We start from the raw sequence: 14,275 nt of genomic DNA, 5'->3' as shown, positions 1-14,275 counted from the left end.
GCTAAGAAGGACCCAATACAACACTCTTTAGCTTCTAACACATTTTAAGCTACTTTAATGATGCATGAGCCAAAAGGAATGATCAAGCAACCATTTTTTTTATGAATCTATAGGTCCTAAAATGCATGAAAGGACAACTACTACTTCTTGGAGTGCTCTAAACTCGTAAAGGTCCAATCTTGGGGACAAAAGTTCATGAAACTTCAACCATAAAGATCTAATGAAAATCTTGCCAAGGTATAGACTTTATAACTGAAAATGATGCACAAAGATGAAAGATTTATGGATCTACAAGCTTGCTAGCTCCTATAACTACTTCTCTCGTCTCCTTCTTCCACTACATGCACCAAGAACACTCAAAAACTTGCAAAAACTCATACAAGCAACTCAACTCGGGATTATGGTTTTAGGGAGGATTTGGTGGTTGATAAGGAAGATAAAATGGGGACATCATGTTCTTTAAATAGGTAGCAAGCCTTAAAATTAAGGTTTGAAGATTAGGCTAGTACGCTCGGCGTACCACACGTACACCCAACGTACCAGCTGATCATCCGCGTTCCTAAGTTCCATGAGTATGTTGCGCATACTCTTACGTACGCCCTACGTACAACAAAAACCACAAGCCTTTTTATCCAAGGGACCAAATAAGCTATATTTATAAAAATACAAGAAATAATAAGAGTACCTGATATTGGGATGTTAAATATGAGAAGAACAAAAGAGATGTGTTATGATAAGAGTAAGGGACAAGAAAAGAGATAAAGTAGGAAGAGTATGAGAGAGGTAAAGATAAATAATAATAGAAAAGGGTAAGGTTGAAATATGAGAAGAGTAAGAGGTGATGATAGAGTAGGAATGGAGTATGAGACAAGCCTGAGAAAAAGATAAGAAAGAGTATAAGTGTAACATCCCAAAAATTTCAACAAATTTAATCTTTTCAAAACAACCCATTTTCTAATAAAAGTGTTTACAAAAACATTGTCTCCAAAACATTATTTAAAATCAGAATCTCCCAAGATCCAATCCGTTGTAAAACCAAGTATGTGTACGGTCACACCTTCACCTTGCCACAAATCATCTGAAACCATAAACAAAACTGTAAGCACGAAGCTTACTAAGTTCTCCCAAAGTACCAACACACAAACAGATAACATGTATAAATAACATCATGTACTGGGTCAACAACTAAAATACTAGATTACACCTGATCCCATAGTATGAGTCTAACTTGCCTATTAGACCCACAACTCATATATGGCATGCTCTTAAGCCCACAACATAAGTCTGGCTTGCCCTTGGGGCCCACAACTTATGTTTGGCTTGATCCCCAACCAAATCAGTCATCGGACTGGAATACCAATGTTCAGCCCTTAGTACGAGTCTGGCATACCAACCCGTCCTCAACTCGTATCTGGAATGCTACAGAGCCCTCAGTAGGAATTTGGCATGCTCTACCCAACCCTCGGCTCATATATGGAATGATCAAATACCCTCAAGTTCTCAGTACGAGTTTGGCATACCACCGAGTCCTCGGCTCGTATTTGGAATGCACGTGAGCCCTCAGTATGAGTTTGGCATACCACCCGGTCCTCAGTTTATATCTGAAATGCTCCAGGGTTTGTAGGCTACAGCACGAAGTAGTACAACCTCAACCCAACACAATATGTCGACATATAACAAACATATACAAATAATCATGCATACAGAATCATGGGTAGTCCTACAGATCTACCAACTAGTATATCAAAACTAGATATATATATATATATATATATATATATATATATATATATATATATATATATATATTATACTCAACATATCAATAAATTTCACGTTATCAAACCAATGGGCTTACCTTGGTGCCTTTGAACCGAAAATACATTGAGGAAACTCACCCCATAGAATGACGAATAGCTTAACAAAACACTGCTCCAACACTAACTCTAAAGTCTTCCTGAATACAAAACGTAGACCAAAACCCAATCAATATCACAAAATACCCAAAAATACCCTTTTTGGTCAAACTTGATCAAGGGTCAAGGTCAAACGAGTCAACCAAGATGAACTACTTCAAACGCGGGGCATTCAAGCCCTTGACCAGACTCGTAAACTCGAACTGGAACGCGCTGCGTTCCTCCCACTTACGCGGGGGTTCCCGCTGAATCCCCAAACTCTCTATTAAGGGATTAATACCTTAAGTCCTTTCGTCCAAACACAGATCTAGGTCCAATATGACACTGAGGTTCATAAAGTTTCCAACTTTATGACCTTGCATGTCCATTAAGTGCTTAAAGTCAAAGTTCTAACCTTTTAACCCATTAAGACCATCTAACACTTGCATGGGTTGAATACAACACCCAAGATTACATTTTTATGTTCTTAATATCTCAATAATGGATAAAGTTTCCTACCTTATCCATTAGAATGGTCCAAGAAGTCAAGATCTAATCTTTTAAGTTAAAAAGGGTACCAAAAGTGCATCTTCTCAACTCAATCCATTATGTCTAAATTTCCAACTTCCAGATCTGATTTCAAGGGACTTCTTAAGTCATAAAGTTTCCAACTTTATGACTTAGCATAACTCAATGGGACCCAAATCAAAATACTAAGTCCCAAACTTCATCAAATGACTATACTCATCAAGATCCAAACTTTATGACTCCATAACCACAACAAGGGCCAAATATGAAGCTCAAAGGTTCTGGAGTAACTTCTACTCACAAGAACTACCACAAAGAGACCAAAATCATAACAAAGTGCCACCTAGATCGATCTACATGAAAGAGTTGTCAAGGTTGAGACTGTATACCTCCAGAAGTTAGATCTAGGTGAACAGAGCATGGATCCAAAAGGTCCAAGTCAAGCAATGACTCTTCAAGAAGTTCCTTCTTTCTCCTCAAGCACCAAAAACACACATAAATCACTTTGAAGCTCAATAATCACTCAAATGGGGGCCAGGGTTTCGTCCTTAGGATTAGAGAGGATGGAGGTTGAAGAATGGAAGAGGTTTGGGTCCATAATGATGCTTATAAAGGGGTCAAACCCTAAAAACGAGTTTTTAAAACAGCCCCACGAATGCCCTATGTTCCCTTAGGAAACACCCAACATTCCCAAGTTGGCCCTTGTCCATTTTTCTTTGAACACCATGCGTTCCCACCTGGTACGCCCTGCGTATCCGGTTTGGGCCAAAACCCTTCTAACTTCAAATGATCATAACTTTTGCATTCCTTATCCGTTTTTGATATTCTTTATATCCACGGAAAGGTAACGAGAAGCTCGACACTTCTATCAACTCAACCTTGCCTTAAAAATTTCCGAACAAAAATCCAAAATTCATAAAAGGATCGATTGTCACTTTACAGTTATACCCTTGGGCTCTAAATCACAAATCGAACTTCCCTAATCATCTATCATACCTTACCCACACCCATATGGGTCTAAAACTCCTTTTATCAGAATAAAAGTGCATGTAAAGAGAAAGAATAATTGTGTAAGTTAAGAGAAAGAAGAGATTGGATTTACAGAATACGAGAAAGAATAGAAAAAGAATGTTAGATTATGTAAAGAAAGAAAGATAAGAAGAAGATGATGATTTACATGAAAATAGATAAAATATAACTTGCCATACATGTGGTTTGATGTATGTAGATTTTCAGGTTTTGTTGGTTCAGGTGTTAGTCGATGTGTGAGAGGACCTAGGAGCATAAGGACTTAGATTAGAATTAGTTATGTTTTTAGCATACATTGTTGTTGTATCTTATGTGTATTATTTTATTGTAAACTTGAATATTGCGTGGGATGTAAAGTATTTTTAGTGTTATTGAATTCCGCAATTTTTTTATAGAAACTATGATAATCCCTAGATAATTATATGATATAAAAGTTCGGGTTGTTATATTTCTTACAAAGTATAAGTGTATTATTGTCGAGTACAGACAGTTAGCTACCCTTAACAGCTTGGTCGTAGGTTTGGAAACTTCTCCTCTTCCTAACTCATGATCTTGGAAGGCTGATCCTAATGGTATATTTTATGTTACGTCCTTAAGGAAGCTAACGGATGATGTTGTCAATAGTGATGTATTGGTGAATTTCAATGGGTTTCATGGGTTCCTTTAAAAACAAATTGCTTCGTTTGGTGTTTTTGCTAGATAGGATCTATGTTGCTAAAAATCTTGTGTTAAAGGGACTTACTTTACCCACCTTTGATTGTCCTTTTTGCTTAGCTACTATCGTAGACACCACACATCTTTTTTTTGAGTTTCATTTATGTCGGGCTGTTTGCCATTGGCTTTATATAATTGGATGAGTTTATTACCCTCTCCTCCTGTAAGCCTTGATGACCTTTCCTTAATGTTGAGTTGCAATTGGTTGGGCAAGAAGTATAAGAGATTGAAGCTTAGCCTTATTTATTCTGCTATTTGGTTAATTTGGAAGGCTCAAAACAACCTTGTTTTTCAGAAAATAAGGTGCTCTTCTATGAAGACGCCGGACAAGATTCAATTTATCTCTTACAAGTTGTTGAAGTATGGTGCCAAGTATTTTTCTTTTGATTGGAATATGTGGTGATGTTTTCTTTTTAATGTTTGTTATAATATCTTGTAACTGTTTTTAGCGTCTTGCTAGTTGTTTTAATATAATAGTTCGTTTCAAAAGAAACTAACATTAAGGTTGGTTGCATTAAAGATTGTAATTTACATAAGTAGTTTTTTTGTTTTAGTGTCGATGGCAAATCAATTGGTAGATCTAACATTTCTAGCGATAATTGTACATTAAAAGAGGTTATAAATTGTTGGATATAATATTATTAGGTAATGTATGTTTAGAACCTAACCTAACTAATATCAGCTATTTAAACCTCTAACCATTTCAAGAGATTGGAGGTTTATATGTACATCATAATGAATTGGCAAAAAGTTTTAATCTCTAAAAAACGTAGATAATATATGATCGAGCAAAACTATAAAACTTTTTAGACGAAAATGTGCTCAACATTCTTCCGTTTATGAAAGACAAAAAGAATGCTAGCTATAGGTTAATCTTTAACAAAAAGGTTTATCAAGAAATATAGAATATGTGTTATTTGTGATTATTCATATGTTTTTTTGTGTTATTCCTTGAGAAAAATAAGGTGAATATTGAAAAACAAATAAAAGAGATAGACAACATTCTATTTGCATGTTGGTACATGGACCACGAGTTTTCTAAATAAATAGATATATCATATATAGTCCTTAGCATAAATTTATGTTTACAATTTACATACGCTAAATCATATGAAATGTCAACCTCACGAAAGTCAGTTAGCAAATAGGTGTTTTTATAAACCATGTTTGTTAATCTATAGACACAACATCGACTTTGCAACACCTTTTAAACCGATTTTTTTTATAAAAAAAACGTAGACATCTATTTTTAATTTGTTTCACGTGTCGAGATTTTAGATATGAATAAATCATAGTCTTGGTAGTTTTGTTAAAATCACTAGTTCTTATGTTATGTAGCAGTATATATATATATATATATATATATATATATATATATATATATATATATATATATATATATATAATTAAGTAAGGTAAGTGGTTATATATATAAACTACATAGAAAGACGGTTTTGTATGTGTTATTATATGGTTGTCCGGTTTAGGTAATAACGACAACCAGAAGTACGAAACCAAGCGGTCCGGCCTGAAACCAAGAAAAAGAAGGAAAAAGTCGTCAAGGCATAAGGGCAGAAGGCATCTTCTTACTTCTACTTCCAAAACAAATTAAGACACATTTTTGTTTAATCGAAAAATGCTTGGTTTGTACTTTATATTCAAACCATGAAGTGAGCCCAACTGGTGTTATTTTATTTAAACTCAGTCAAACTATGAAATGTTGTACAACAAAGTCTAATCAAACTTGGGAGCATCGATTTTTGTTCGATTACGAATTGAACAAAACTTATAGAGTTAGATTTGAATGGATTAAATATGGTATTATATATGGTATTTGAGTATTTCATTACTAAGAAACCATTGTTTTATAATAAAAAAATTCTTAACTTGTTATTCTTTTGTGTTATTAACAAGATATCGCCTATCTAATCTGTATATTCTAGAAAATGAATCTTATATGTTTATTTATTGACAACGTAACATTGGATTTTAGAAGTCAGGACATCATTATAATTTTATGAATTTTGTCTCTTTTGATTACTTTAACTTATGATGGAACCATTTCACTAAACGAAATTAAATAAAAAGGAATAAAAATTATATGTATTTTTTTAGCTTAATGTAGTTGAGTGACAAATAATAGGAATATTTTGTTATTTTATGGTTATGTTGGGATAAGTACGTTTAAGTTGGCTGAATTCGCATTGCAGGACTCTATGGTGGGAAGGTAGTCATCAACGGCTGATTTCTTGTCCTTGTTATCCACAACGTATCTCAGGTAAGTTAATGGTGATGTTTGTGTTCCTAGTTCTTATAATGATCGGTTATGCTAGTTTCTTGCTCTCATATTATAGAACGCATAGAAAGATCATCATAAAGTGATTTTTATGCTATGTGTTGGACTGTTGGTATGTTTGGTTGTTTAAGTGATTTGTTGTTATGTAGGTATCAATATTAAAAGACAGTGTTATTTACTTATTTTGTAAAAGTGTTACCCAGTCATATTTATGGGTTAATAATAAGAATAAGAGTTTTTAATTGGACACGTAGTCATATTTATGGGTTAAATATTAATGTTTAATAATATTTTTACTAAAGTATTTTATGTTTTAAATATTGTGTATGTTTAAAAAATCATAAGTTAAATAAGAGGGTGTTACAGAATATTTTATATAGATGACAACAAATTAGTTAAATTTATAATAAAAAAAATACATGTTTATGAGAGAGACAATTGGATAAATTGTTTTAATAAAGGATTAAAGTTAGTGAAATATAAGAGGGCTAATGTTATAAAAACCCTCAAATTTTTAGGGTTTTGTCAGTTTTGCCCAAAGTTCAATTTTATGTCTGTTTTTACCCTAACATTTTCAAAAGAAGGTTCGGTTTTACCATTATACCGGTGATAACATGTTACCATTATATTAATTTCGCAAAAAAAACCTTACGTTTGTAGTGTTTTACCTTTTTACCCTTAAGTTTATATTTTTTAACATTTTTACCCTTTGTATTTTTTTTTCATATTATATGTGTTCATGCAGAAAAATTATATTTATATACGAAAAAGATTTAATTAAATATTGTATTTATATTTTTTTAATGTTATTTCTTCATATATATATATATATATATATATATATATATATATGTGTGTGTGTGTGTGTGTGTGTATGGGTTTTTTTCTAGGATAAACCATTTAAGATGTAAAAAAACACAAATTAATATGTTTGTAGAACTACAAGTACATAATTTTATGTAACACCCAAAATCGGGAAGGCCAAGAAAGGAAAGAAAACCATAATTTTAAAGGAGACTCGGCGAGTCCAAGGAGGAACTCGGCGAGTCCGAGTGGGATCCGGGTCGAGGTGTAAGTGACCAACTCGGCGAGTCGGCCAAGTGGACTCGGCGAGTCTGGTCTGTGCGGAGAAAACCCTAAATTCGGGACTTGGAGCCTATTTAAGCGCCTCATTCTCTTCCCCAGGGTTCCTTTACTGCCTCTTTCACCCAGAACATTAAACCCTAGCCGCCATATCCTCTATTTGAGCCATTTGTTGCCTTGGAAGGTGCATTAAAGCTTGGAGAAGGAAGAAGGAACTTGGAGGAGCAAGAAGGGACTATAGATCTGGGATTGTGAGTTCATTCTGAGCATTTGGAGGTAATAAACTAGTTCCCGGACCCTTTTTGCACCTAGATCTATGTGTGGTTGTTGGGGCTTTTTAGCCATAATGTTATTATTTCGAGTTAGAAGCCAGATCTGAAGTTGCTACTTCAGATCTAAGCATATTATGGTCTTGAGAAGCATAAAGTAGCAGCCCTTGAGTTGATTATGGAGCCTCCTTGCCTTAAACCCTAGTTTGTGGTGTATTTTGCCTATATCTCCTTCTCTATACGTAAAGTTTGCAACTTTATGTGAGGAATAGGCTTGGGAAGGGTAGATCTACAGTTTGGAGTCCATGCATGACTCAAAAGTCCTCTGCATGTATGGAGGTCTGAATGGACTCGGATAGTCCTTTGAGTGGACTCGGCGAGTAGCATGAAGATTTGGAGGAACTCAACGAGTGGGATGAACAGCTCGTCGAGTCAGATGAAGTTGGGCAGGAACTCGGCGAGTTGGAAGAACAACTCGACGAATCTGTTGAAGGTTGTCTTGGACTCGGCGAGTCTGTTCTTGGACTCGGTGAGTCAGGTTGCGAAACCCCAAACCCTTCGAGTTGAGACTCGAATCAGTGAGTCGAATGGAGACTCGGTGAGTTGGACAGGTCAGGACTTGGTAATCGGTAGACTCGGCGAGTCATGGACTGACTCGGCGAGTCGAGTCGCGAATAGAAGGAATCTGAACATATGAACTCGGCGAGTCAATAGGATGACTCGACGAGTAGGGTTGACCTGGGAGGTTGACTTTGACCAGGACTTTGACTTTGACCAGAGTTGACTTGGTAGTCTTTCGGGGTCAGTTAGACTCAGTGTTGCATTGTTATTGGTAGCTCAGGGAGCGGGTGGAGCAGGAGTTCAGAGAGTTGTCGGGCAGCGGCTAGTGGGATCATCAGCAAGTTCAGCTAGTGCAGGTGAGTTTCCCTTTGTATGAATGGGTCTACGGCCACAATGTCGGCCCATGTAATTATGAGTATAAGACTCGGGGGTTAGCCCTAGGCACAGTATGCTAGTATGATATTCGGGACGAGGTCCAATGATAGAGGGCGGGTGCCCAAGGAATGGTTTATGTGATAGTTTATACTTGTTGTATGTGTGATACTTGTATGTGCCTGGTAGGGAGGTGAGTGTGGGCGAGGTCCCGTATCTCACCAATAGCAGAGTGTGGATGGTGTTCCACATCTCAGTAGCAGCAGATCAGGGGCGAGGCCCAAGTTAGGGAAGAAGTGAGGTTGGGCTGGGCCCGTACCTCACTATCAGCAGGAGTATGGACGGGGTTTCATGACTCATCAGTAGCAGGACAAGGGCGGGGCCAGAGATAGGCGAGGCCTTAGGACAAGATCCGTTAGCATGTGTTTAGCTTATGTGATGTGATGTGATATGTTTATGTGCTATTATATGTTAGTGGGCGAGGCCCTGTGACAGGCGAGGCCTAAGTGAAACAGATCTGTATCCGAGCGGGGCTTGAAGCCAGGCGGGGCCTGGAGCGGCGGGGCCGTTGTAGCGGGCGAGGCCCGAGGTAGAGGGCAAGGTCCATAATAGCGGGTGTGGCCCAGTATGTGCAGTATGTGGTTATGCATGGTATGTGGTAGGGTGGGGAACTCACTAAGCTTCGTGCTTACGGTTTTCAGTTTTGGTTTCAGGTACTTCCGGTAGCGGAGGGAAGAGCTCGGGGTGATTGCATGACACACACCATAGATTAGACAGTCTGGGAATGTTTTCTCTGATAACGAGCATGTATTTTGGAAACTAATACTCTGTTATGTTTTGAAATGATGAATTTGCTTAAAGTAATGTTTTATTAAAAGAATTTTTTAGTCTTAAACTTTGGGACGTTACATTTTATGTATTTAAAATATATATATATATATATATATATATATATATATATATATATATATATATATATATATATATATATATATCAATAAAAAAACACTTGTTGAATCATAAACATGTTTATATAAGTATATACATGTATTTTTAGAAGTGTAAATATATATTTTGATATATGTTTTTTTTAAGTATAAATATATTTTTAGAAGTATAGATACATATTAATATATAAAAATGTAAAAATATTTATTTACACTTCTAAAAACTATATTTATAAAACACGTATTCATAATTCTAAAAATATTATTTATCTTTTTAAATGGTATAATTTTGCAAACACACACACACAAACATATATATATATATATATATATATATATATATATATATATATATATATATATATATATATATATATATAACATTAAAAAAATATAAATATAATATTTAATTAAACATTTTTTCGTATATAAATACGATTTTTCTGAATGAATACGTATATTATGAAAAAATAGTTAGGGTAAAAGTATAAAAAAAAATTCTAAACTTAAGGGTAAAAACGCAAAAAAAAAAATGTAAACTTAAGGTTTTTTTACGAATTTAATATAATGGTAAGGAAAACCTGTTATCACCGGTAAAGGGATAAAACCGAACATTTTTTCGAAAATGTTAGGGTAAAAACGGACATAAAATTCAACTTTAGACAAAACCGATAAAACCCTGAAAACTTGAGGGTTTTATGACATTAACCCAATATAAGATGATAATTTTTTTTTAATTATAACATATATTAGTTATTGGATATGCTTTAAGTGTTATTCATGTCTTTTTTTTTATGTAAAGAAAGACAGTATATTATAACCTTAGAGTGAGATTAGGGATTTTGAGAAAACTTGGATTACGAGAGCTTAGATTTTGAGAATATTATGGATGTAATTGGATACGTTGGTTGCAGGATTATAAATTTGTTATTACTTGATGTTATTTGTTTGTTCTGTCTATCTTCTTGCTATCTTAATAAAATTTGTTCTAACAAAATATGTTCAAATTGATTAAGAGCAACTCCAACGAAAATCCTTTTATAGCTAATTATTATTACAATGAGAACTTGTCACAATTCAAAACGAGTGAAAATATAGTTTTTTTTTTTTTTTTTCAATAATCGTTGAGCATATATTAAGTTATCAACTTACCTTTTGATTTTGTCCGTCTAATTCTTTCTAGTTCAATGTTATTTCATTTTATCACTTTATTTTGTAATTATTTTTTATATTTTTACAGACTTTAGTTTATTAAAAAAAAATCTCAACTAACATACCTGTATTCATATTTATATATTATTGAATTATTCATTTACATATTATTTGATATCATTTTACATTTATTCACTAGCTTACATTTCGATGTTTTTTTATATGTTTAGTTATTTTTTTTCAAACGTTATATTTTAATAGCTACCATCTCTTTTTTTAGTTATTCTACCGACTAGTCTTTAGATATACAACAAATTTGTAAAAACTTTTACATTTAAGGTTTTAAGAAAAAAAAACTCGAATTGAAAAGAAAAAGTTTGTTTGGATAGAAATTTAGTAATTTTTTCAAACAAACAAAAAAAAAGAAATCAATCCAAAATGCCAACCCAAAAAACTTAATAGAAGACACATGGTTACTGATTATATACAAACAAATTATTCTCAACAACCAAATAAAATCGATAAGTAATTAATATTAAAAAAACAGTAGACTAATGATAATTATCGTCATACAAATAATTAAGAAAAACGTAAGGTAAGTAGATTCGGTTGTTGAACAAACAGGAGAAGAAGTTTGCTACAATTCAAAACGCACCGGTTTAGGGTTCTTTTCACCCTTTCAAATTCTTATATACCCGACAAAAACCACCACTTTTCAGTTTTCTACAAAACAAAGTTTCCCTCTCTCTTATCTCAAATCTCAAATCTCAAATTTGGTGCATTACTTGTTAAGTATCAAGGTGACACTTTATTTTGATATTTTCTACAATTCTAAAAATGTCGCATTAAAATTTTAATAGTTTAATTTTTTACGTTCAATAAATTTTACTGGTCTTTTTCTGCCGCAATATTCTAATGACAACGTCGTTGAATTTTATTGTCTTTGTATCCACTTCATTTAATAATATACCAATGATAAAATTTATAGATGCATCAACCATAGTCGTATCAACTCATTTATAATTCAATTTATTACATAATAATCAACATTCATTGAACAAAACAAAAGCTATAAAAATTAATAGTTACTTTTATTATAACTTGCCCAGTTTTTTACCAAATACTGGGTTGGAATTGTCATTCCTACAAACTTTCGTGTCCAAAACAAAATAAAATATCACCAAGTTGATGGCTAGCATCCAAAGACATTAACCAGAACACGACCCGACCCGACCCACCTCATGGATTAAAAACTTGTACATTGTGCTTGACTTTCTTTCACCTTCTACTAAATCTAAACCTTGATCACCTTATTCTTAAAATAAACAAAACCCTCCTTTCTAACCCAAAACGGAGCATTTTTGCTTCTCCTATCACCCCACCCACCAACACTTTCTTTATTCATCATCCCTCCTTTTGATTCATTCGTTCAAACACTAAAAAACAAAACAAATCCCATTCTTAAAATCATCTTCTATACTATATATTATACTATTTTTTTTTGCTAAAACTACTATTTGGATTCTTCAATAGGTCCATTCTTGAGGTAGCCGGAACTCCGCCTTTGATGCCGGTTGTTGACGGTGGGTGTTTCTCCGCTGTTGGGCCATCATAACGCTACTCCGGTACATCATCTCGGCGTCTGAAACAAGAAACAGATTTAAGAAACTTGAATTTACAAATATGAAAACAGGAGATATTAAATACAAAAAAGTGGAGTGCGAAAGTTACCGTAGTCAGAAGCAAGAGGTCCTCCATTGCAACGAGACTGAAGCTTAGACTCGGCTTCCATGGCTTCCAAGTTCAAGTTCAGTGCCTGAACAACTCTATCGGGAAGCAGAACTGTCGAACATCCTGAAAAAATCAAACCAAATAATACCAAAAAGAAGTCAGATCCAGTAATTCAAATTAAAATTATCATTTAATAAAATCGAAAAAAGATTAGTGGAAAAAAACAAATGAAGTAAGTGAAATTAGACCTCGTTTCTTGAGAGGCTCAGTTGGAGCTCCAATTTGGCGAGGCAAGAAAACACCAGTACCGGTGGATTCTCGCTTGGTGGTAAGGTTTCCGAGGAACACAGCCCGCATACCCGACCCAGGTGGTCGTTGCTGTGGCTGCTGCTGGGATTGTTGAGGCGTAGGCCACGCAGACGCCGGCGGAGCCACCGGCCGGCCGTTTACAGAGTCATTCCTAGTTCTGTTCTGTTGCATCAATTGCAGATACTGATGTTGCTTCGCCATTTGTTGCTGCTTCAACTGCTGAAACTACATAAAGGAACAAAAACCATCAGAATTTAGAAGAAATGGGAATATAACAATGAGTACGAAATAAAAGGGATATTGGATACTGACTTGAGCAACTTGAAGTTGTTGATAGTTGAGGTTAGGGCTTGATGTTCTTCGAGGTGCTTGTTGAGCCATGTAATTTTTGTTTTGGTTATAGTAACGGGAAGCAGCTTCTTCAACCATCCTCATCCGAGCTACTTCGCCGGCAGCAGCGTACAAAAGATCCCATGAAGCCTCGTTGCGGTTAAGCGCCGCCGTGGCCGGCGGTGAAGGACAATTAGGGCTACCCCTGCTTGAACTCATTTTACAACCGCACAGTGTTGATTGCGGCGAACCCGCCATAACCCTAGTGGCCTATTTGCACAAAAAGAAATCCCCAAATTAGAAATTACGATTTAAGAGAATATAATAACAAAAACACCCAAAAAAGGGTTGAAAACGATACCTTAGAGTGGTTGTTTTCGTAGTTGAAATTGGCATCTGCTTTCCGGAAATCATCTTGTAGAGTAGTTTTAGCGAACTTTTGGGACAAACAGTTCAGGTAATCTTCTTCATCACTCTCCGTCTCAGTAGAGCCCATTACAGACTCCACCGGAGAACTCAGATCCGAGTTAGGCCCGTACGACCCGAAACTGTAAGAGCCCTTGTTCAAAACGCCGGTGGGGGTTGCAGGGTTGGGTTTTCCAGGAATGAAGTCCATGAGTATGTCCTCGTCGTTGAGAAACTCCGGTGGTAGCCAAAACTCACCGTCAGCCAACTCTTGCGCCATGGCAGATTTTCACTATCACAAATAAGTCACCACCTGATTACAGCAAAGAAATCCCTGCTACTTAAAAGGGTCTAATTATGAGTTTCACGCCGTCGGTCGCTATTTGGATAGGGAGAAGATGCAGAGATATTTAATGGAGTAGGAAACGGTGTGAAGTGTTGGGGATATATAAATATGGAGAAGAGTAGTGGTGGGAAGAGTGAATGACACGCGCCTACAGAAGCAAGTGGGGGAACAAGGGGTTCTTTTCCCTCTTTTGCTTTTGCCAAGGGTATTGTATGCAGGTTAATGTTCATTGGATATACGGGTCGGGTGGGTGCTGTAGTTGGACCCCACTATGTCAATACTCACCCTACTTGCATGTGAGATAACCA

The 14,275-nt window shown here is 35.3% G+C and overlaps 1 protein-coding gene across 1 annotated transcript; it reads right to left on the bottom strand.

Annotated features, from left to right (window-relative positions):
• Nucleotides 1–11,916: 11,916 nt before the first annotated feature.
• On the bottom strand, nt 11,917–14,057 carry LOC145068754 (TIP41-like protein). The gene is made up of 5 exons (XM_079015753.1): nt 13,578–14,057; nt 13,199–13,486; nt 12,826–13,111; nt 12,578–12,700; nt 11,917–12,488 (listed from the first exon to the last, which is right to left on the bottom strand). Exons 1-5 carry the CDS (start codon nt 13,899–13,901, stop codon nt 12,373–12,375), a joined length of 1,137 nt encoding a protein of 378 aa, XP_078871879.1. The 5' UTR covers nt 13,902–14,057; the 3' UTR covers nt 11,917–12,372.
• Between the last annotated feature and the right edge of the window lie 218 nt (nt 14,058–14,275).

Source organism: Lactuca serriola, chromosome 8 (genome assembly GCF_051521515.1).
Source record: "Lactuca serriola cultivar US96UC23 chromosome 8, Lser_US96UC23_V15, whole genome shotgun sequence".
NCBI lineage: Eukaryota > Viridiplantae > Streptophyta > Magnoliopsida > Asterales > Asteraceae > Lactuca > Lactuca serriola.
This window is presented reverse-complemented; position numbering and strand designations above follow the sequence as displayed.

What these genes read in the sequence shown, in the direction of transcription:
- LOC145068754 (XM_079015753.1), bottom strand. Translation starts at nt 13,901, where the DNA reads ATGGCGCAAGAGTTGGCTGACGGTGAGTTTTGGCTACCACCGGAGTTT. An exon ending in AACAACTTCAAGTTGCTCAA is followed by an intron (nt 13,112 to 13,198) that starts GTCAGTATCCAA and finishes TCCTTTATGTAG; the next exon opens with TTTCAGCAGTTGAAGCAGCA. An exon ending in ACCTCTTGCTTCTGACTACG is followed by an intron (nt 12,489 to 12,577) that starts GTAACTTTCGCA and finishes TTCTTGTTTCAG; the next exon opens with ACGCCGAGATGATGTACCGG.